A 24,841-nucleotide genomic window follows, 5' to 3' on the forward strand; every position below is an offset into this window, starting at 1 on the left:
CGTTGGTCATACTTCGTATTATACGTACATTTATCATGTATCTTAATTCAAATCTATGGATAATTCCAATTTTCAATAAAATAATGCAATCTGAATTCTAGAAAATGTGATACATGCAATTTTTTTCGCATGTCCAAGGACAATTTTCCACAACAACACCACCTGGTAAACTGGATAATTGCAAAAGTGCAACCAGATAGAAATGACTAGTTTAAAAGTTTGTTCCACCTAATTCCTAACAACATATTTTATAGGGTTTATTACACCCAAATATTATTTTCTGTCTACCTACTTAGTTTTAAAATAGTAAGTAGGGCTACAGGAGGAGACACAGAGGCTGTACAGTATAGATTTGAGTATAGGCTATGCACTTTCAATCCACTCCTCCATGCCAACTCCACGTTGGGACCATTGACTGTAAAATACAGTTTGGTGAATTGCTGCAAATGCAGAAGTGCCTTAAACCTGCATTCTATCTACATTCCAGCAGAGGGCAACACATGCAGTAGCAAAAAGAGGTCAGACCCACTAGCTTGATTTATTACCTCAGTAAACACTTTCATGATGAGTTCATAGTCTCAATGGCAAGTTTGAAGTCTTCTGCTACACAGAATGTTAATTTTTGTAATTTTAGCCTCGATTTTTAAATCAGTGATAAAGCAGGGGGTGTTTTAGGGCGTGCCTATGTTGTGTTATCAGTGAAAGTGTGTAGCATGTCTCCTCCCTCTAGTTTAAAATTGTCTTATCCGCAACCTAGATGGATACGCCCATAACAGCCAGCTCACCAACTCATAGCAGATCTCCACAAACCAATGGGTGACGTCACACATGGTCTGTCCATCAACATACAGTCTATGGTTGGGACATATTTTGCATTTCTTTTCTCTGTAGTACTTTAACACAACCCTTTACATCTGTCCACCTGGGGTGGCTGGCACAGTGACGATTGGAGCTGGAGATTGTAGGGGAGTAGCACAAAATTCTGTGCCCTGTAGAAAGGCGTTTTTCTATGTGACCCTCCCTGCATCCACAGCTAAACAGACAAGCATCTTTTTGGGCCCCTCCTCACATGAGGGCCCTGGGTTATTGTGGCATTGCATTTGTACCTTCAAATAAATAACCACAAGTAGCACTACTGCTGTTGCTGCACAAAAATCTATTTAAGTTTATTAAAAGAAAGCGTCACATTAACGAATTGCATTTCCTGTTTTCTAAAACAAAAAGGCACACAGGTTCAGACTTCCCAAACTACTAGTTATCAGTATGAATAAAGATATATTTATTTCACTCTAGCATAGAGAAACACCGATTACAGAGTGAAGAGCAGAAAACCACTGAATGTGTTGTAGTTCATGGCATCATCATAGACCCTCCTGTTTTCCGCAAGCTCCACATACACATTGTCTCCCACCTCCAGGGAGATGACCACAGCGTTGCTGCCCATGTCATTTGCATCAGACCCTGCAGTGTCCCAGACAGATGTCAGCCGCTCACCATTCTTCATGAGACTCACAACAGAGCTGGGAGTTGGACTGAGGTTGTTGAACATTGAGAATCGAAAGAAGTACATTCCCTTCACCATTGCTGTGAAAATGCCTGCCAGAATAAGAATGATTTCAATTTTAATCTCTCATTTGCCCCTCTCTCTCTCTCATTATATTTTTATCTCTCTGATATACACTACCTGTTGAAGGGTTGTAGCTACTGCCAGTGTTGGAGAAGACCCTCTTATACTTGAGTGGAGTAGCAGATGTAAAAGGTCCAGTGTCTCCAGAGCCAGACGCCAGGAGAGCTGCAGAAAAGGCCACCGTAGGTCTGCCTAAAAGCAACAGATAACAAACACATCAGTGGTAAGAATTGAAAAGAAGTGATTATATTCAATTATTATATGCTAAACAGTATTAAGTTAAAATGTTAACCTCCAGTCAGGCTCCGCAGCTCCAGGACTTCTTTTCCAGTGTCTTGCAACTTAGCCTCCAGAAGTGCAATTTTTTCCGCCATGTTTGCCACTTTCTCTCCCACGGCTCCCAGGGTTTGACTTATGGAAGTGAGGGAGATGTCGCAGCAGCTGGTGGATCCCGAACACTGACAGACTTTGTCATTGTTTTCGTTACCTTGCACTTTACACAGACAGCCACTAAACGCTAGAATCAGGACTGCAATCGTCTTCATCCTTGTGGTTTTGAACTCTGCTTCTGTGCCGTCTCTGTCAAGCCTCAACTTTTTATACTAAATCCTACATTGTGGAAAACAAGAAACACCAGTTTCAGGAAACATAACCTTTCAGCTTTAGTTGACAGAGTTGGGAAAACCCACAAAAGTCCAACAAGTGATTAGATAAGCAACAGGTGTTTTAATTTAGCCTTCTCTCAAGAATGCATGGGTTTGTTTAGGCTGATTGATTGGCATCTTCTTGTTAGCTTGGCTGCACCTGTTAAGGCAGGAGAAATGCCACATTTATAAATCTTATTGGTAGAAAAGATTTGTGGCCCAGTACATTACCATCTAAGCTCCAGCCCCCCTTCAACCTGAGCAGAGGTCTAATCAGCCAGAATGACTATAATCATCTGTGTGGGTGTTCAGAGACTGTGATAGACAAATCATTTTCTGAGAGTTAGTTTGAATAGTTCTGCTTTGTTCATTAATCTCCAGTCATTTAGAATGAAGTTGGGGATTTCTGGGAGTCTGTTTCTTCATGAAAACCTTTAAACACCTATAACTCCTCAACACTAGACTGCTATGCGACTCTGCCTCTAACACAGTATGCCACACTGCCTTAATATGTTCATTGCTTTATATAATAAAATACATTGTCTATCATCTATAATATACCTCATGTCATACACTTGAACAGTTTGAGCTCCTATTATCCGTGTGTGACATAAGACCTTAACTGCAACACCAACTGATTGTGTATTTTCAGATTGTACCTTGTGCTGTTATAATGGTGGCAAGTTGTTTAGATTGTAAAATCAGCACAGTATTTCCTTTTACAAGTTACCATGAAAACAGACCATCACCTACTGTACTGCGTAAAGTGAGTTGTTCTCAGAAGCTAAAGTTGGATGGGAAGGGAGTATTGACTATAGCCCAGGGCCAGGTCATTGGTACTGTGCTTATGCAACTGTTCTTGGAAGCACATTTTCCCCCATACTCTAACATAAACACAACAAGGAGTGACCGGTTATAGATACGATCCACTACACTGAAAATCCTCCCTGGGGTTGTTGCCAAATTATCAACAAATAGATGCAATAAATGACACTTGGACATTGATTTACCAAAATAAGAGCTTTTTAATTCCACCAACCAAAGTGCTGAGCAAGAAAATGGCTCTTTACCCTTTTAGATGTTTAAGCGCTGAGCAGGAGTCACTCGGCTGTACTTGATCCCACAATTTTACAAAGAAACACAATCATTTGAAACCATGCATGCGTTCCTGTCCCTAAAGTAAATACATATGTACAGGAAAGTAAATAAATTAACTTGTGGCTTTTAAATAAATAGTTTTAAGTATGTTCAATATGTCAAAATATGAGTGAGTGCAAAAAGAAGATCCAGCCTCCTGTTTAAGACAAGTGTTGTTCGCAGGGAGAGCAGGGTTTGGTTGTAGTGGATGTGGATGGGGGGGGGGGTCAATGGGATCGCTTCATGTTGACAGTCTTCTCAATGGCACCTCCTGCTGGTTCCTGTAAAGCACCGCTGCTCGAGACTCGAAGGCATTGACCATCTGCTTAACCACTTCGTCAAAGAACACGCCGGCCAGTTGAGAGTGCAGAAGAGACTTGAACTGAAACGACACCTGTGGTAGACACCGGAGGGGAAAAAAACACATTAGCTAACAGTTTGGGAGACTCTTAGTTTATTCAGTTGTGAGTGAAATTGATCTATTGCAAGTATCCGATTATTGACCCCCATATCTCTTTATATTATGACAGAGGAGGGGAAAATGTATTACAGATTACAAAAATCAAGTCTTTGGCCGACTTAAAAGCCCTTTAGACTTTTACTTCCTTTGAATGTTCATTGATAATCAATCTTATTTAATGTGTTTGAGTGAAAAGTGATATCCAACCACCTTCTGGCTGACCATGATGTAATCTGAGCAAACACTGTTCCTGGCCCTGACAGCTATTTCAGGCCACCTGAGACACCAGCATGCTACTCACGACCAAATTTAGAGCATAATGAGGATTACGCAACACTTTCTTTGAGTCAGTAATCCATTCGTAATAGTACAGGAACAAAGATTCGGAATTAGTCTCTCCACAAGCAATGCAATGTGCAATCTGATCTCTCAAGTCCCATGGACAACTTATTATTTTGTGATCAGTGGGTTTGTTGATTAGAATAGTGTCAAAGCTATTTACTGTTTACTTTATTCTATTTTCATAGCAGGATTCTACTCCCCGGCCCCCTCTCACATCCTGATATTTCAAATTACTGTGGGTGCTACTGCAAAAATAATTTTTCCTCAGGATTCTCAGTGTCAGATATTAATTTTTATCCCATAGACTTACATAGAACTTCACTTTACAGGAGGCTGGCTGGTCTTTGGCTCCAGGGGCAAACCTCCATATGGTTTCAAGATGACTGAAGAGGGATCCATCATTACACACAGCCTGTTTGAAAACAAATTACCCTTAATTTATAATTCACTGGTAAATAGAAAAGAACATGCACTTGGTCAAAGTATTGTTGGAGAAAATAAGTAGGTATTTGTTGCTTGTTTTCTGAAGCTATATGACGAGGACTTACCCTGACTTGGTGGTTTGGGACGACAGTGACTTCAGAGGTGTAGCGCTCCACGATGGGGGGGAAACCTATTTCAAGGTCCGCCCAGATGTTGCCATTTCGACCCTTCGTGACCCGAGACTTCTTGTACCAGGGAACAAAGTGCTGGTACTGGTCCACACTGGCCACCACATTGTACATCTGCTCTAGAGTATACCTGAGCACACAATCACATGAAGACAGGGTCCCATCCAATGAGAAGATATCACCCTTTACTGCTCAGTCTTAAAGATTATGTAACCTTTTGGGGGGTTTACTTTAGTGAAAAATGCTGATCACAATTTCTCAGAGCCCAAGGGGACGTGTGCAAATTGCTTGCTTTGTCCAACTGTCAGTCCAAAACTCAAGTTGCCAAAATGTTTTGCTTTACTTTGAGTTTTTAATTTCTTTAGCTTACTCATAGACACACTAATTTCAGTTAAATGTTGTCTATTTCGGTCGGTTATGGCCTGCTTATCTCAGTGATTTTCAACATGTTGGATACCATATCAGGGTACTCACCCTAATGTCCGGCACTCGGTGTACTCCATTCTGCGTGCGCTGATGGCAGCAGCCAGGTTGATGAAGCTGCGGCTGGGTGTGCTGACGGGGACGGCGGGGCCGAGAGGCAGGCTGGCCCTTCTCGCTGCCAGGGCACCACAGGAGCCCCACAAGTGTCTAAAGGGGGGGAATTATATAAATACACAGTATATATGAATAGACAATGAGTTTGTGTGAAATACACAAAGACCATCACAGTGAAGGGACCTGCCTAACAGAGATGACCCACAGTAGGCTATTTATGTTGTAAATTTACAGTTTGAATGTATGAGCATCACTTTAAACTGAGATCTTTAGAGTGAAAGCAAACCATTCATTATTACCTTTCAGAAGACAAACTGGATTAATATGTCCATAATATTTCCCCCAATCATTTCTCACTGAGATAACCGACTAGCAGGTTATTGAATGCAAGTGCCAAGAGTAGGCCAACTACAAGAGGGAGAAAGACGGTCTCATGAAGGTTCTCTGCCAAAGGTTCCTTCACTACACCACACAAGTCTACACCACACAAGTATACAACTCATTCATAAAAAAACATAGGCGGTTTCTTTAATAATAACAAAATATCTCCGGAAGTGTTGTGGGACAGCCACATTTTGAAAACCGCGGGACTAATTCAAGTCAATCTAATAATTTCTGAGAAGGCATTTTCTACTTGTAGCCTAGCTTCACATCTCTCTGGGAAGTCCCTTCCTCACTCACCTTGTATTTGCTCTTTTACTGTGTCCTCGCGCAACTTTTGCGGAGTGAGCTTCAGACATCACCAGTAGTGCCCTAAAGAGGAGAGGAGTCGTTTTGTTGGTCATTGTGAAGATTTTGTAACACAGTTTCGTCGGTATTTCCTCCCCTCCACCCGCAGCAGCAGCAGCAGCAACCTGGCTGTTCTTCTGACTGATGAGTCTCGCTCTACTTGCCAAAAAGAGCAGTGACGCAACGAGAGTCTGCAGCCAATCAGAGAGAAAGCTTCAAATCAAACGATTACTTAGCAACACTTAGCTATGTAATTCCTGAATGCACAAAAGAATCAGGTCAAGATATTCAGATGACGAATATGTTCTAACTGGCTAAAGAAATTGCCTAATGAGACGCTTTTTCTAAATAAATAAAAAAAAATCTCATTGAAATTGAAGGTGTCTCAGTTCAGGTGCTGGACCTAGTGGACATGTTTAATGTGTTGCTTTATAAGTAAGCAAATGGGGCACATGTGAGTTATTAACAATGATTAATAATTTAACAGCTTTGATTTAGAGAGGTCGTTACAAGCGATCTAAGTGACAGCCTACCGTGTGGTTCAGCTGGTGAACATGCGAGGCGTGCGCATGGTTCACCTGGACTTTGGTCCTGCGGAATAAATGTTATTATCAAGATTCCAAATAACTGTAGTAATATTTAAAGCCCAAGTTTAGCCCAAACTAATACATTGACTAAATTAAAATAAACTATGACAGAAAGATAAATGGGGTGCTGCAGTATGAAGTGGCGGTGCTGTGACTGGTAGTGCAGGATCCATTTCAGGATCTTCAGACTGGAAGTTGGGCATTTGATCAAGGAGGGATTTAAGAAGCTGAGTCAAACTAACCTGTCTCAGAATATAAGAGAAGATACACTTGGTCCCTAGCCTGATCCCACAATTACACAGGGGATGGCTGCTGTTTCAGCTGGCTCATGTTCAGTCTTTGATCTCTCTTTGAACAATTTAGTGATTCAAAAGCCCAACTGAGACACTTAAACTTCCTCCTTACATTTTGCTATTACAATTCAGAAAGACATTTCTTAACTTTTCACAGCTTTTAAATGACTTCTTTTAGATTTCTATTGAAATAGAAAGGTAGGCTACAAGTGTCATTACGGTATTACCGGGATTTCTTTTTGTCTGTTTTTGTAATTTGTTGTCAGGAGTCATGAAGTCAATGCACTGTCACTGAATATGGAATTTCAGTTCACATGCTTTATTAAAAGATGCATTAATCATTGACAACCATTTCAATAAGCCAAAGAGCTTATCTGTGTGTCTGCATAGTAAATGTCATCCCAAGTACACAAACTGGCAAAGTAGATATTGCTCAATTTGTCAAAGAGTTAAAGATCACTGCATGCTAAATTCCCCACTAAAGGCCCATGAGGATTAAAAAACCACACGTCCAGACTGCCACATAATTTATGACATACAGCATGTTTTTTGTGTGGCAATGAGTTCGGAGGAGAAAGAGAGAAGAAAAAATGTCTTTTTTCTAAAGAGAAAATCTATTTCTAGGTGAAAGGATGTTTCCAGTTTAAACTACCTGTTGTTTTTCCTCTATGCTTGTTGTTGTTTAATAAAAGTGCTTGTTGCACTTCAACAAAATACTTCTTCTCCTGACTATTAATATGACATTTCCCGAAATATTTATCCAATGGAAAAAAATTCTTGTGTTCGTTATAACAGACTTCTTTTGACACTCTATCACGGATTGATAGAGAGCAGAAAGTAAGTAAGGTACACCAAAACAATCTGCAGTGAGTGTATAACAGATATCACTCAAACTCATTTCTGTTCAATTTGAAGGCTATATTCATTTATCTCTCAAGGGGCAATTTAGGGCAAGCAGTTCTGCAAATACTAGCAAAGATGTACAACATACAAAATCATGAATTAATGAAAATCTTGCGTATTTTCCTTTCACTGCAAGTGGAGGAACTACTTGATTTTGTTTCATTTTTTGGAGCAAGGAAGTCAGTTTCTGTGTGCTGAGAATAGCCAATCATATATTACATAAGGAAATTCTTGGAGTGTTTTACATTAAACCATGTGATGGGAACCTGTCTAGAAGCACACTGATCCCTGTGAAACTATGCCAACGTGGGGTAAGAACACTATCACATGACTGGAATGTAAAAGCTGCTGTGTCACTAAAAACACATTAACTTATCAAATAGTTCTCCACCAAAAAGAAAACGTTTTTTATTATTATAATGTGACAAGGAATGTACCTTTTGATAAGTGACATCCAAAAATAGAAACATGGAGTCACTGTGAACTCTTCTAAAAAAAAAAAACTGAACAAACTGCCCTTTCCAGTTAAGAAACCACAGTGATTCACAGTGTGTCAACTTTATTCATCATCAAAACCAACTGAGCGAAGGTATTCACTTAAAGAACATAAAGACAAATATGATAAAGTGTTGGCTTGGTTGAAAACAGGGGCAAAATTATTGCCCCTCAGCTGAGAACATGGTTTTACTCAAAGCACTGATGTACCGCAAGCCATCTGGCTCCGTGATCTTTAGACTGGTGAGAGGTGGCACGATACCGCTGGTGAAGTATCTGAATGCAGGGCTGGGTGACTGGATGGCGTCAAGAAACACCTTGGAGAAAAAAAAAAACACGTCACAGACGTAGAAGGGCTCGTATATTGACACCAAATACTGTCAATTTGTTGTGATAAACTCAACCTATTTCAGTAGTCTGAGGAAGTGTATGAAAATATACAATTACAAGTAAAAATACACTATTAAAAATGTTACTTAGGTGAAAATCAAGTCAAAATGAAACAAACAGTAAACAAGTTAAAGTTCTCAATATGGAGACCTGCTCCTGTTTTTGTTATATTATTATACTATTTGATTATGGTGAATGTCACATGCAGTATGCTATTGTACAGTGTTCTCAATCCTGCTGGACAGATTCCTCTTAACCTGTGTATCGTATATTATAAGCATTTATTTTATATGTAGATGTTCCACTGTTCTAAGTGGAAACGCTGCATCTACCCGCAGCCCTGTGCAGCCCCACCACACACAGACAAACCGCAAGACGGATAATTTACCAGCGAATATGGATCAGATGAAGGTGACACGTTGCTGCCTGCACACAGTCTGACATATACATATATACATGTATTTCTTGTCTTCATACCTTTACAATGTCCTCAGTGTCCTGTGCTGCGTTTTGGAAAATGGAGCCACAGTGCTGCAGGTATTTTTCATAAAGGCTGAGAGTGTGAGCATCGATCTGTTGGAGACACATGTCCCCGAGCTCTGCCTTCTGCAGGTTGACCAGAAAGTCAGTGTTGACTGGACCACACTCAATGAGACTCACACTGCAGGATGAAGCATAATCAACATTTACAATTTCCAGTTAACAGCCTCCAAACTAAGGAAACAAGATGCAGGAAAAGATTCAAACTCACTGGATGTTGAAGTGCTGCAGCAGGACAGCCAAACTCTCACATGCTCCCTCTATCGCAAATTTACTGGCACAGTACACCTCATTAAAGGGGAGACCTGTAAGAGAGCATGAAGCATGAAGATGGCTTATTTTGGCAATTTTCTGCATGGCAGCAAGCATCAACACGATTGCCCATTAATCATTAGAAAAACTGCACACGTGGAACACTCTGCGATTCAGTGATTCCTCATGCATCTGCTTGTCTCACCTTGAAGCCCTCCAGTGCTCCCGGTGACCAGAATCCGGCCCTGGCCTTGAGCCTTCATCTCCGGCAGGAAAGCCTGTATGGTCTGGATGGTACCGAGGAGATTGACCTCCAGAATCTGCCTCATTGAGTCTAAGGACAGCACCTCCAGCGGCCCCATCAAACCCACACCAGCATTAGACACTGTGAGTAGAAAGGGTAAACCCATTAACACACGGAAATTACAATCCTAAGGGAACACACTGACACAAGAGCCTACCCAGAATGTCCACTCGTTTCTCCACAACCCTTTCCCTCGCATCCAGGATGGACTGCCGGCTGGTCACATCCATTTGGAGGATGTCCAAGGTATCCTTGTGCAGGCTTTTCACACACTCTAAAAGACGCTCTTTCTTGGCCAGGTTTCTCATCGTGGCATACACTGAACAGAAATCAGCACTAAGTGGCATGTCTTGATAAAGTTTTTTCACAATGCTTTTAAACATATATTACATGAATCTCACATATGTTGCAGAACATTTCTGTCTGCAGTAACAAGTCATTAGTTAAGTCCAGTATAACATGCAGAGCATGCAGTACAACATTACATACTGTGGGCTTAGAAGACCATTAACATCAACAGTTCTCGACCTAGTGTAAACTCTCTAAGAAAGGCACTCAAGGCATACGATAGAAAAGTGTGTCAGCTGTGGTTACCTTTGAATGTTTTGTTGGGATCAGAGGCTAGCCGGACGGCCAGGCTAAGACCGATCCCCGAGGAGCAGCCTGTGATCAGCACTACCTTCTTGTCCATGGAGTCCGGTTCACTAACTGTCGGCTTCAATAGAGAGCAGCTGCAGCATGAAGGTGAATGTTCTGTTTTTATTCTGAAGAACTCTGTAACTGTGTTTTGAAAGGTGCAATATAAATAAAGTTTGTTTTCATTATAAGATGGAGGCTTGTAAAATCTCATCTTCTGATTCCACATATTTCGCTATCACAAGGCCAGTTAATCCTAAACAACTTTCTGTTATCGGCCACCTGGAGTACTCCCAGTTTTTCACATGTCCTTGTTAGTATAGTTGATTTATTTCTATTGAGACAGACATGTGGGAAACATTATTATGTTTGTGTGTGTTGGGGTTGCATAGAGTTGTTTATACTTCCAATGACATACGTGATTAATGGTGTAAATCTATGTTACATACATTTTGGATGTGTATACACAAATCTTTCTGTGACTGATGTGGGGTGGGGTGCCCTTTTATTTTCTATTAAAATGGCTTTTGAGCATAACAGTGCTCTAGTTAGCTCTGCCATGCAGTGCCTGTTTATCTTGTAAATTGCACAACAAAGTTGCACCAGATGGCAGCAAAACACAATAACAGTAAGACTGATCTCTGGCTGCTCCATTGGCCACATTACTGTAAGACTATGAGGCTGAGAATAGCCAGAAAGCGGCACAATGGCTTTGAGTTCAAGGGATGGACGAGGGAAATTGCTAAGTGCTGTTCTCATAAAGTCTCTGATTTTGGAGACCCCGCGTCCTTGTCCCAAGCTTGTATTATGGGAAACTGTTATTTTAGGTTACGTCTAACAGAGAGTTTAGCTGATGCCTATATTAGTCTTCAAATGTGTCATATTTTCTGAGCTAATACCACATCTCACAGTCTTCCATAACTGATGAAAAAAAAGCTATAAGTGCACCTTTGAGTTTACATTATTGTCATCACATACACTTCCTTGGATTGCTTTCATGCTCAAAAATTAGAAAAGTAAGACTTGTTAATCCATTTCAATTTTCAGGAGACTCAAATGCTTAGCTAAGAGATTTTTCAATATCTAATTTAATCTTAATACGTTTTGTCATCTGTGATCCACAAGGCTTAAAGCAATGCAAATCTTCAAATACAATGTGGTTGCACGGAGAGGAAACTTAGAGGAAACTAAGGCTATTATAAAGCACAACATTCCAGCCCCAGCCCAGGTCCAAAAACGCCTGTTATTCACACTGGTGAGTAATCCATCATGCAAGTTCTGAGCAGTGACTGGAAAATAAGTTTTGTGATTACAAGATTGTTATGTGTATGTGAGTGAGTTTTCATTATGTGGCAACGAATCCTTAGGTACAAACCATTTATCTGTCAGAACAAGTGCAACAGTTATGAACATAGCCTCTACCTTTTATATGCTGTCAAGAAACACTGGGCATACTGCACGTAGTGGTTTGGATGAATTCTATAACATACATGTCACTTATTCTCAGGAAATGTAAGAAAATATAATATGAAATTGGACTTTATTCTGTGTCATGGTCCTCTCCTGTCTACTCTTCTTCCTCTTTTGAGCCTTGTTGTTCTTTCTGAATTTGAACTAGATTCCAACCCATGTGCTTTGTCCTACAGCTGAGTTTCTGACCAGTCAAAACAACTTTGCATCTGTTGTGCAACATTTCAGCACATTTGAAAAAATCCATTCTGCTAATAGGAGCGAAGCAAGTAGGAATTTCCTGGCATTTTGTTACGTTCCTCCCCTTGATATGGCATCAGCTCGGCTGCTGTCCCAGAGCATGTGGGACAGATAACAGCAGTCTTTGAACCTCTTTCAAATATCTACTGTCAATCATGTTTACAATCTTGGACTGCTTGAGCTTAGACATTTTTAAGTTTGAGATGTTCAATGGTTTCCTGTTTGCGTCCATTTTTTGTTTTTACGAAAAGCAAACTACTACTACTACCACTACATACTTTGCCACATGCATGTGTGCATGTTGCATTGGTACTGTTCTTGTAGAAGAGGTGATGAAGCACATTTTATGTTAGTGCAAAACGTTTTAACTTGCATGCCAGTAAAAAAAAAGTCAACCATGCAATGCTGCTTGGGTTGCCCATCATCCGTCTCAGAATCCAACCTGTTGTTACACGTACCTATGGTCCAGTAATTACAAAGAAAAGGTTGAGTAGAGGTGCCCAGTGGTCTGGAAAAGTCTTTAAAACATCTACTAGACAAGATTGGCCCACAGCACCCAAGAGTAAACAGGGTGAAGACCTTACCCCATGCCCAGCTGTGTGTCTTTGTGACATTTTGGGGAGAAAACAAGTAGAGTGTTTGTTGGAAGTGGTTGGAAATGCATGAGACAGAGCAGTCATAGGGTCTGCACTTTGTTTCTGCAGTGCCAACAGCAAAGGAGGTATCTGCTACATCTTCAGGAGGAAAAGCATAACAGCTCCTTGGTGTCAGTCCATTCATGTGCTCACCCTGTGGAGGACAGCCCAAGCGTTGGGCTGTGCTATTCCAGGGCAGGAGACACATGTAAAGAGTGCATTGTGCAGTGACACAATAGAAGGTTTGTAGTATCTCAATGAGTGGCAGCAGAAGCAGATGTCCTCGACAGGATGTCCCATGTGAGAGTGATGAGCAGAAGTGAAACAGCTGAAGACGTGTTGCGGTGGATGTTGTGGGGCTGAAATGTCACGCTATACCTGACAACAAAGTTAAAAAAGGCTAGTTTTTTCTGAGGGTGCTTCAGCTAAACTGAAAAATGCAGATCTTTTCTCAGAGATGTTGCCTCACTTTTCAGGGACAAGATAAAGCAGATTACATTAGGATATGCATACCCTTTTTTGGAGATAGAGTGACTTTTATCATTTGTCTTTTTGTCCTAGAAGACAGAAATGTAATATGTTGACTGGTGTTTTTGTCTGGTGTTGTTTCCATGCTGATGACTTCATACCCCAACATTCATCTGATATCAAATGTATCCCTGTATCTGAGAGATTTTGTTTCACTTTGAAAAACCACTGTTTGACTGCTTTGGTCTAGACTTTATGAATTTTACGATTAAAGCGATGTATCTGCATCCAATCAGGTAGAGTTACTGTGTCTGTGACCTTTTCTTACCTCTCTTCTCAACCGACAGTGGATACACATTGGATAAAATGCCTGGAGACATGCTAGTTATGGTGTCTCTTCTATTTGTCTATTGTATGTGTGCATGTATGTAGCTCTTTGCTCACTGTAACGGTACATTTTTATTCTAAACTGTCATTGTTTGAGAAAGGTTTTGAGCTTGTGTGTGTTGCAGTTGGATACAGCGCACGTATATTAAATGTTGCAGGAATATATGATAAAAATAGATTCCCCTGTAAAACCCATCTACAGTCTACAGTACAACTGGGAGCAGAGTGAGCAATTGAAAGAATTCCCTCGTCTGAGAATTTAATCTAGGATGATAAATAAAAGAGCTATAACTTTATATGTCTACTTATAAACCACCGACTGATGAAAGACGTGGCTCCGACCGTTATGACGACGGATGGCAGGTTTATTTCAATAAACGGTAAAGAAAGAGCCTGAGAAATGCACAGTGCATTTTTCACGAGGCAATATAGAGGAAGTGGGGCTCTCTGGTAAAATCATCATGGCTGAAACAGGAGAGGACGTGTGGAAAGTATAAACGGTTTGGAACACACGGACACAGAGGCAGAATCAACACAATTAAATTTCTAATCTACAGAATAGAATCTGCTGACCCCATTTTAATACATCTAGCTCAAACCTTTATCATTATTAGCTGATTATTTTAGAATTAAACTTACATCCAACTTACATTCTTAACTCGGTTGTCCTCGGCTCAAATTTGACAATTTTCTTTAATTTTTATGTCAGAAATACGGGTTTCTTTGAACCAAAATGCCCAAAAATAGCATGGCTGCATGTATAGACATTGTATTAAACCCACATAACAATCTTTGCACGTAAAATGAATGATTACTTTTATTGAATTTTGGGTGTTTAATTCAATTCTATAAACATATTAAATGGTTTCACAACAGTATCCTGCCTAAACTTTGACATAAACCAGTCTGTGATTTAGTCAACATCCTTTGATCTTAGCTATTGGTCAAAATATTTCATACTTTCTGCTTTTTTAACTTAAACAAATATATATATATAACGTATATATAAAGTCATGTAAATTGGGCTCATCGATCATGAATTTAAATGTAAAACGATTTTAAAAGTGACAAAAACGTTTTTAAAAGTGTCATAGAAAATAAAAAACAGCCCAAAATGCTGGAGAAAACACCAAAACTTCAAATTCACTTTTGACGTGGATGGACGAGTTCATGGTCGACGGGAAGACAACACAAGGGTTTGGAAAGAGACAAACGCATCCTGTCTGAAAGCATTATTAAAGACAAAGCTGCAAGACCACAATTGAATGTGCTTTATATTCATTCATATTTTAAGTGCAAGAACAGTAGAGTCTTTCTTTTGGCCCAACGGAGGGGTCTGGTCAAACTTCTATCCAAGAGCAAAGGTCCGAGGTCATTTAGGTCAGGATTAGGGCATCATATTTTATACACATACATTTTCCCAGAGTCTTGTGACATACGGGATGCAGGGGTCAAGGTTGCCTGTTGGACACGAGGCTTTACGTCAGCTGTAACCCTCAGGGCCGCTGCCTGACCTGCAGGTTTTGCATTCCACAGGAACGGTTTGTATACAAAAGCTCAGAGCTCCAGGAAGTAGCGGGGATTGTGTCATGGGAAATGTCCCCACAACCACTGGAGGCATTCTTTCTCTCTGTTAGATTGGGGACATCCTGTTTCTGGTCTTTTTTCTCTGCCTGCAGGCACTCGAGTCCGTCCTGGCACTAGAACTAACCTGTTTTTAGCTCCGAGCACTGGAGCCTCAGTCGTGGCTGAAGCTGGAGGTCAGAGCAGGACATTTCCAGTGTGTATGCATTCCCCCTGCACCTGCACCCTCATGGTGACTTCGGTTCGGTCAACAGGCACAAACGTATCTGAGCAATGTACCGGAGCCTTGGTCCGTTGCGAGATCCAGCTGGTTAGATAACACGCATGAGAACATTTAGACTGTCAAAGGGCAGATCTCATCAGTAGAGGTTTTCTGGGACAAATCCCTGGTCTTGCTGTGAAAAATACACACAAATATGGTGGCACTGGGCAGCTTAAACAAGTTAATGGTTGAATGTAAAGCGTGAGGCCAAAAAACTCAAAATAATATAAATCTTGAGTGGCTGTATTTATATGTATATTTCTTTTTTTTACAGTGAAACTGTCCAACAGCACACATTCCAGTGTTTAATCTTTTCTTTCTTGGCTTTCTGTCTCTTGCTCCAGGTGCAGAATGCCAAGCACTCCATGCATCAGTACCTCACCTATGATGTGGTGGAATAAAGTGATGGGTGGTGTGTCGGGGCACGGCATGTGACTCAGCCATGCTGGTATTCACCCGCTACCATATGAAAACACTTCTCGGCAGTAAATGCAGGCCTGTTTTAGCACCACCACCATTGCTCGGCACAGTTCTCACAGCAAATTACTTTCTATCTCTCTCTCTTCTCTCTCTCTTTCTCTGTCTCTCTTTCCATCTCTCTCTCTTCAGTCTTTCTTCCTCTCTTCAGTCTTGTTCTCTTTCTCTCTTGTCTATCTTTCTCTCTTCAGTCTTTTTTCTCTCTCTTTCTCCATTCAGTCTCTCTCTCTCTCTTTGTCTGAATCATTTTTAAATAGCGTTTGTCCATGCACCATCTTGCCTTCTAACTGATACTGATGAAATCCGTGGTGCACTCCACCCACCACCTGGTTACCTGGATACCCTCTGTTTACAGCTGACTCTGGACACACTGTTCTGTGTAGACATAACATGAAGTATTGTGTAAGCATGCATGACAGTAGACGTCCTCTACAGACGTTCCCACAAACATAAACACCACAAACTGCACACAAACATTTTCACTTGCATTGTGCGGCCATACGTTTTTCTGAAGCTCTTTCCTGTGCTCTCATGTGCACAAGCTTAGCAGACCTACTTCCCCAAATGCCCATAGTTTGTACAGGGACATCAAGGTGCCCTGCAATTGAGAGACACAGTGCTTAGACCTGAATAATAAAGTCTTGTCCTGGTATTTGTCTTAGACCCTGCATTGTTGCTGTTTTCTTTCGTTTTCTGCAGCTTTTTTCTGTGGCTACCCCTCCTATTTCATTAGCTTGGATGAAGTTGCAGTGGACCCTTGGAAGAAGGTTTGTCAATAACTATCACCTTACAAGATTATGAGAATGCCACACATTTTGCCAGCCCACACCTCAGTTACATAATCACCGCCTGAACATTCAGTTCCCAGGAGCCAATAGCCCAATGTTATAAGATTTTACACCTGTGGCATGTGAGCCTGCTAAATGTAGTCGCTTTTAAAGGATCACATTTCCTCAGCACCCTTTGTCATATGCTCTTAGCACATGTTGTCCAGTATGTCCCACAGTTGAGAGTTAATCCTTGTTATTACTTCAACAAATACTTCTCTCAAATGCCTGAATAGAAGAAATGTAACCTGTCTTCATTTCTAACATACCTGTTCTGGTTTGTCAGTGTTTTTTTCCGACTCTTCTCATTGGTTGTTTCCCAAATGTTTTTTGTTCAAGCTACATTTGCAAAAAAAGTGAAGCAGAGATAGCCTTGCCCTGCAGTAAAAACGAACATAAAACTCCTCAAATCTCTCCCATGAGTCCAAGTGGTTAGATTATCTGAGTGACGTGTTTGCTTTCTGTGGTGTTTGTTTTTCTGTTCCATTTCCTTTTGTACATCCTGTCAATTTAAATTAGAACAGCTGGTGAAATCAACAGATTTCTATTTCATGTGGCAATACATCATTGTATATATATTGCTCTGTATGTGGATGTAGTTCAAATAGAAAATTGCAGTTACTTCTGATGATGAAATGTCAAATCTCTGACTAAACTACTCCTCTGTACTTGTGCTACTGTTACACTACGTTTGAACAGAAGTTACATGGTGTTAGTTTAAGACATTTTCATCAGTGTTTCCTCTGTTGATATGTTGATGGTGGCCCGCCACAGTCATATTTTTGCCGCCATGGTATCAGAAATAGGGCAGAAATAGGGCAGACACACAACAAGGTTTCCGCTATGTACACCGCGCACCACCACTCCTTCGGCTGTTTATGAAAAGTCACAATTACACAAATCTGCAGAGCCATCTGCTCTACGGAACTCAAGTGATCTGTCTGCTCTGTGTCCCCTTGCAGGGTGAGCAACTAGAACAGTAACAGGACTTCATCACTCGCGAAGTAATGGCAAAGTGAACAACATGACGAGTGCTACTTGTTACTCAATCTTAGGCAAAGCTGCGACATGGAATCTGCACCCACGTGGGTCCCGTGAAAATGACAGCTATGGTTACTTGGAGTGTAGTATTGTGGACGCTGAATTTGATGAATTTACTTTTTGTCAGACACAAGATGAGACAAGAAGCTAACTTTAGCAAACGCTGCGGTCCCTCTGCCTCCCTGCTGAGGGAGACGCTGTATACCTCCGGCACGCTGTATTAACATTAGCTACGGTTTTAAAACTGTTTTCCAGGTTAGAGGGGGTACATGATGCTTAAAACCAACGGAAAACTGTTGCTATCAATGTTCACCCAGTGTTTTAAAAGTAAAGTTGATTTTTGACGGCCCCCTCTTGAGGAAACACTGTTAATTACTTATTTTATAATTTGTGAATAAATATATATATTTTTATATATAAATATATATATAAAATATAATATAATATATATGTATTTTAATAGCCACATATTTCCCTGGTGTTGCATGGTTGAGATTTTGACATGAACCTGGGTCTTTGAAGCTACTTCCCAGCTGTGTACTGTTGAAAACTTTCAAATTTCCATTTACTGCATTATTTGATTGCCACATTAAAGACCTAGTACAAGAAAAAGAAAAACTACCATAAGTGCTCATAAAAATGTCAAATTAAAGAAGAAAAATATGCCTCTTAAAATCAAAAAATCTTTTTGGCTCCGTTATCACAAGAGAGAGTTATGTATCACAGGGAGTTTTTTCTCTAAATTGTAGATTATGTAAATGTACTTTTCCTACACAATGTCCCAGCCTGATAAAAAACATTCCCAAGGACCATCTGGGTCTTATCACCTCTCAACATCATTTCCTTCACATAAAAATGACTAAGGCCAGGAGCCAAGTGATTTAAGTGTGCTTGTGCTTACTGTAAATGGTGCTACGTGCTAATCACACATCACTCCCATGTTGCCATGTCAGTGGACGTTCAGTTTATTGCTAATGTAGATCTGTCTTCCTCCTCTTGTAATATTACTCTGCCCATGCTGTAATGCTGTCATGTTTCAAAGTGATTAGAAGGAGAGTTAAAGGCTAAGGTACATTTTGACAGGGATATCGTGGGTCACAGTGACATGTTGCTCGTAGACAGTTGATCTGTCTCGAATTTATGAGATGACAGAGCAAAGGTCAATAGAAATCTCTGGGAAATGTGCTGTGCTGCGTGATTCTCCGGGTAGACGTCCTCCAACATGAGCAGATCACTCAGCTGTATCTGAGGGCGAACATTTTTGCTGACAATTTGTCATACTTAGTAATTATTATATAAGAGCTTTTTGGCCTATAATTTTGGTTTCAGAAAGCAGGCTTCTGTGGAGGCAGCAGATAACGTCAGCAGCAGGAGGAGGAGAGAAGCCCAATCGCATGATTATTAGCTGCTGTTTATATAAGATGGCTTCTCCAACCCAAGATATTAAACTGAATTCTAGGAGTGACATGCATGGCAATATTCATGACGGGCATGTAAGGAATGCCATGACATTGCAGCCTAATATGGACATTATACTGGGCTGATGGGCCGGTTTGACTCTCACTAACATTCCAGCTCATCTATAGTTTCTGCTCAACAAGCTGTCATGAACTCACCTTCCCATTCCTTCCTTGTTTACAGTTCATTTCAGACAGGTGGCAGGATTAGTGTGTCTGAAAGCATGGGTGGTGTTCAGGCCCTCCACACCCTAACAGTGAACAGTGCTGTCAATCACTGTAACACGTGTTGCTTGATCCCGACTTGAGAGGTTAACAAATCACTTTAATGCTTCACACTCCATTACAAGTCAAAGCTCTGCATTCAAAATTTTAAGTAAAAGTACAAAAGTATTACCTGCAAAATGCATCAAAAGTTTAAGACTTGTCCTGCATAAGCAGCATTTTACTGTTTTAGCTGCTCCAGGTGGAGTTAGTTCAACCTACTTTGTATAGTAGTGTAGTATGGTGTATAGTTTATTCCAGTGGTTCCCAAACTACGGTTCTGGGTCCTCCACAAGGTCACAAGATAAATTTGAGGTAGAGTAAAGATTAATGGAAGAGGAAAGAATAAAAACTGGTGACTGTTCAGACATCTGAAACAAAACAAAAAGAGGGACCTGGTCAAGTGGCACTTTGGTTTTACCAACATTCCTAACCAGCTAATTAAACAGCCTATTAGTAACCGAGTTGGTCATTACTAAAGTGTCATGAGTTTCTCAAGTTAAAAGTGAGAATACGCAATTAAAGGTCCCATGGCATGAACATTTCTCTTCATGAGGTTTTACTTTAACATTAACCTGCCTATGTACCCGCATAGAAACCATGGAAATGGTAATAGGTGTAAACCGCCCCCCCCCCCCCCCCCCCCCCCCCCCCCCCCCCCCCCCCCCCCCCCCCCCCCCACCACCACCACCACACACACACACACACACACACACTCCTCCTCAACAGCTACAGCATCAGAAATGGCAAATACCAAGGAAAGCTCATTGTGGGACTGGCTCTTGTGGCTGTAATTCTGCACCAAGGCAGAATTTCTGGAAAGACAATTCAGATACAATATTAGGTGACCACTAGGGCCTATGTAAAAGCATCCAAAAAGCAGCATGTCATAGGACCTTAAAATCTGTGGTTGCAAATGTGAACAAAGAGATAAACTTAGTTTTTAATCCATGTTTTCTTGAGGAAAAACACCTCTGGCCCTCATCCTTAAGATCATCGAATTAAAATGAGTCATGAATTGTCTTGGCTGTCTGAGTCTCACAGTCGACTCAGCCTGATCATACGACTGATCTGTCTCCGGGGTCTTTGATCATTGTTCGAATCACATGCTGCAGTGGACATGTGCTGTTCTCCTTATTAACATTATTCTCCAGACAAAGGTGACAGGACATCAAAGGTGCTGGAGATCTCCGCCATGAGAGATGTCAGACTAGATTGGCTTATTCTTCTCTGTTTGGGAGGTTTTTTTGTTTCCTGTGTGTGACTGTAAAACCTACTATTACTACAAAAATCGTATCAACTAATTTAGTAAAATGATGATATATCTTTGAACAAGAAGCTTAATGAGACAGCTATTTTGTGATAATAGCACAGACATGTGATGTGACTTTAAGGCTACTGCTCACACACCAGTTTATTTATGAGTAAAAGAAGACTCTGAGGTCTTTATTTAAACAATTAAGTGATCTGTAGTCTGCAAATGCTTCATCTGTCTTCAGTGTTGGAGTCTGAGTCTAGCCTCTGGGTTAACATTGATGTGGCAGCAGATTCCTCTGGGCCGGCCTGACGTCAGCAGGGGGATTCCTCGAGATCCAGCATCTTGGTGCTGCATTCTTGCCGTCCCTACACATTTCCATTGCAATGCTCACCAGACACAACAGCTCGACAGCTGCAGTCGCAGACAAAGTTGCTTCCTCTCCCCCAGCTGGAGTGAGAGGTGTGAGAAACGAGCTCCCTGAGCTCAGAGTTATGGCCTAGAGAGGCGATTGGAAGCAAAGAAGCAAATAACCCCGTCCTACAGTAAGGATGGTCCTCTCTCCAACAGACACTCCACTCAATAGACCAGGATGAGAGACAAAGGAGGGATTCAGTGTCTGTTAACACAAGAGGCCCTGTCTTTAATGAATACTAGGCTATGAATGACGATAAAGATGTGTAGGATTAGTCAAATCCAACTCCAGTTTCAAAGATTCACATGTACCAAAGTCACGTCCTCAGACAAATTGTTGGAACTGATAAGGGAGATCATGCTAAACAGATGGTGCTTATACCCTTGACTTTATTTTAGGGGTTTCAGGGTTTCAAATTAGAGGAAGGCCTGTCTGGGGCGACTGTTCCATCAAAGTGGAGACACGCCCTCAGTGTGGCCACAGACGTTGGGCTGGAGGGCGGCTGACTCTGAATTCCTGCCAGAGTGTTTTATGGTCCCATTCAGCCGGAGGAAGAAGCCGGGGACCACTGGAAGCTGGACAACCTCCAACTCTTTACATGTCAGTTAAAGAGAAATTAATTTTACTTTCACACATTTCCACCCTCACAGGTCTGTAGAACAGGGGTGTTAAATGTTCACTTGTGTTAAGAAGCAACCAAACAAATTCCTTCCTTTGGAAAATTAGATTACTGGAGGAAAGCATGTTGAGAAATGGTGGATTCATTAGCAGCTTTGGGACACTTTTCTTTATGTGATCAGCTGAAAGGCTGATGGGGGTGATGAAGAAGGCAGTTTTTACACAGAGGCCTGAAGGAACGCATGAATAATTGGCTGTCAACTTGAGCCATAAGTCATAGCGGTGGGGTCCTTGTGTGCTAAGCTTGTGGAAACACACACATATGAGTGCATACACTTACGTCTAGGTGTCTCCTTGGGAGGTCTTGAAAGGGTAAAAAGAACTGAAGAAAGTGGGAAAAGAGTCTAGAATTATGGGAGCGGATGAGCAGTCTGGTATAAATTCATGGTAGTTTCGAGGCGACTCCTGGATTTACCGAGGTAGAAAAAGTGTTTGTTTGTGTGAATGAGGACAAAACACAGGAAAACAGTAGCAGGCTTCTGGGCCACAAAATAAAATGAATTATTTCCGCGGAATAGAAAGACGATAGCCTAAAAACCCTCCTCATCATTATTTAAACTAAAGCCTTGCAGAAAGTGGAGAAAATAGACTTCTGAGCTGTGGATCAGCCTCAGAGTCTTACAGGTAAGGACACACAGGTATCATTGTTGTTTTTTTGGTTCTTTTTCCTTCCGTTTTAAAGGTAGTTGTCAAACGTTTTCATCCATGGCAAAAATATTTTAGGCCTGGAAATTTGTTTTGTTTGTTCATGGTCCCCGGAGGAGGATTCCTATATTTTTATGCCGCCCTTAACCTCATGCCAGCACGGTCAGGATCCAAATTCTCCTCCAGGTATATATCAAAACCTCATGGCTTGTTTTCCACAAAATTTGGTGTACTCATATTTTATTCCCAGAGGATAATTCCCAATGATTTTGGTGGCCAGTGCACATCTCTTGTTGTGCCAATGATGACACCAAGTCTCTACTTATACACAATATATATCATAATCTAATGGGCACACTGCTTTGAAACATACCCGACATGTTCATTTTATCCATTTTAGACACTTGATGTTGCATTTTAAACACTTGATGTCAGTACTCATGAATCCTTTCCAATTGTATTTCCTTTATCCCATATAAATGTAGCTTAGCACGATGAATGTCCAAATGTTGCGAAATCCACCCGCCAGCTCATCTCAAGATCGTTAAATAAGACATTATGTAAAACGATAATTAGCTGTTTCATGAGACTTAATGTGCTATGAGTGACTGTTTCTTGGCTCTGGGCAGTTGCCAGACAACCAGTTATATTGTCACCTTTAGCCAGAGCCGGGGTGTTTCCCACTGTTGCCAGTGTTTGTGATGAGCTAAGCTAACTGGCTACTGGTTGTAATGGACAGATGTGAGAGCGGCATAATCTTCTTCTTGCTGCCAGAAAGCAAACAAACGTACCAAAATGTCAAACTATTCTTTGAAACACAAAAACAAAAGACAGCTTTCCAGCATTACATGCTGCACCTGTTCATGAATGAAAGAGTGGCCAAGTGTGACAGTTGCAGCAAAAAAGAAGGTTATTCCCTTTGTCTGACCTTTTAACCCAAACCTCCCCTCACCTCATTCCTCATGCAAGTCACAAAGGACCACATGGTGACAGAGCAAGCTGCCTGCTGATTACATGTGGGCGAATACAAAACACCAATACCAACGCAAAAACACACACACATGCACATACAACAAATGCACAGGAGCATGGCAACACAAAACACACATATTCAAGCGCAAACATACACTCGCGCACAATACTTTGGCTCTTTTTGCTGCAGTGAAAATGGGTATATTATTTTTTTACACAATAAACAGTGGACTATATCATGCAAACCTGTGACCTTCAGCTCATGATAACTGCTGTACCTTGTGCGGTTGTTACCTCACAAAATCTTGACCCTTGTATAGTTTTTACGAGGCCTGTTATGATGTTTCACCTCATTTTAAGTTGAGGCCTTCCCATGAACACGAAACCACAAAGCTCTCCCCGATGGCCTTGTGGTGGGATGGATATAAGGCTGGAGGTTAGTCTCTTTCAAGATCTACTTGGTTTTAAAGCACACTCCTACTCCCACATACACACACACGTTTGTTCTGGAGAAAGAAGGAAAACGATTTGATGCCATGAAACTGTTAGGCCAGTTTCGTGTTTTATTTGATAATGGTTTTTATATTGCTTCACATTAAATAGTTTTACTTATTTCTGAGCTCTTGGCCAGAAGATGATAAAAGCTGGCATGACACTGATGGAAAGTGTGCGTGTGTGCAGCTTGTTATTTTGTCACCACGGCAACGCAAACAAACAGAGAAGCAGCGGCACGCTTCAGCAGGTAATCATTAGTAGTAAGCTGACCTTTGACCCCTGCCATACCTAAGATGGCATATGGTTGCATCTACCTGCTGTTACTGGAGTCACTGGGCTGTGTCACCCAGTGTGATGTTAATGCAGTTAGCTGCATCACTGGTTTGTTGTTTTGTGTAGACTATAGGTGCATTGACAGAAAAAAAAGAAAGAAAAAAAAACACTTCCCAGATATATCGTCTGTCAGTCTGTCTTCTCCAATAACCGTGTGGGTGAATATTTCCTTTCATGAAACAAAACCACTTTTAAAAGTTAATCGGGAAATTCCCTTGGCAAGAGCCTGCCACAACAAATAGCACAGAAATGTAAGCAAATTAGTGTTTTGTGAGTGTGTGTGTGTGTGTATGTGTTCAAGTGCAAGGTTTTCTGTTGTCTTCATTCCCCTTTTCAATTTATCTTAGTTTCTCAACATTGTTGTCTGTTCTCACTGGTACTTCTGTCTGCAAGACAAGCACTATCCTATTTCTCAACAGTGACCATCCCACCTCCTCCAAACCTTCGAT

At 41.1% G+C, this 24,841-nt stretch overlaps 3 protein-coding genes across 4 annotated transcripts; all 3 read right to left on the reverse strand.

The window, feature by feature from the left end:
• Positions 1-1,212: 1,212 nt before the first annotated feature.
• LOC117958482 (complement C1q-like protein 2) lies at positions 1,213-2,213 on the reverse strand. Its single transcript, XM_034894908.1, has 3 exons — positions 1,920-2,213; positions 1,685-1,819; positions 1,213-1,596 (listed from the first exon to the last, which is right to left on the reverse strand). Exons 1-3 carry the CDS (start codon positions 2,170-2,172, stop codon positions 1,310-1,312), a joined length of 675 nt encoding a protein of 224 aa, XP_034750799.1. The 5' UTR covers positions 2,173-2,213; the 3' UTR covers positions 1,213-1,309.
• Positions 2,214-3,276: 1,063 nt separating this feature from the next.
• Positions 3,277-6,308, reverse strand: si:ch73-141c7.1 (coenzyme Q-binding protein COQ10 homolog, mitochondrial). Of its 2 annotated transcripts, XM_034894907.1 has the most exons (6): positions 6,040-6,221; positions 5,552-5,574; positions 5,296-5,380; positions 4,759-4,951; positions 4,521-4,622; positions 3,277-3,802 (listed from the first exon to the last, which is right to left on the reverse strand). In XM_034894907.1, exons 1-6 carry the CDS (start codon positions 6,141-6,143, stop codon positions 3,650-3,652), a joined length of 660 nt encoding a protein of 219 aa, XP_034750798.1. In that variant the 5' UTR covers positions 6,144-6,221; the 3' UTR covers positions 3,277-3,649. The 2 variants fall into 2 exon arrangements, with proteins under 2 accessions (XP_034750798.1, XP_034750797.1); XM_034894906.1 differs by lacking the exon at positions 5,552-5,574 and having other exon boundaries at positions 5,296-5,451; positions 6,040-6,308.
• A 1,521-nt stretch (positions 6,309-7,829) lies between these two features.
• Positions 7,830-10,970, reverse strand: hsd17b1 (hydroxysteroid (17-beta) dehydrogenase 1). Its single transcript, XM_034894904.1, has 6 exons — positions 10,446-10,970; positions 10,009-10,170; positions 9,753-9,932; positions 9,507-9,600; positions 9,233-9,416; positions 7,830-8,682 (listed from the first exon to the last, which is right to left on the reverse strand). The coding sequence occupies exons 1-6, from the start codon at positions 10,714-10,716 to the stop codon at positions 8,527-8,529; spliced, it is 1,047 nt and encodes a 348-aa protein (XP_034750795.1). The 5' UTR covers positions 10,717-10,970; the 3' UTR covers positions 7,830-8,526.
• Positions 10,971-24,841: the final 13,871 nt, after the last annotated feature.

This window comes from Etheostoma cragini, chromosome 15 (assembly GCF_013103735.1).
Source record: "Etheostoma cragini isolate CJK2018 chromosome 15, CSU_Ecrag_1.0, whole genome shotgun sequence".
NCBI classification, from domain to species: domain Eukaryota; kingdom Metazoa; phylum Chordata; class Actinopteri; order Perciformes; family Percidae; genus Etheostoma; species Etheostoma cragini.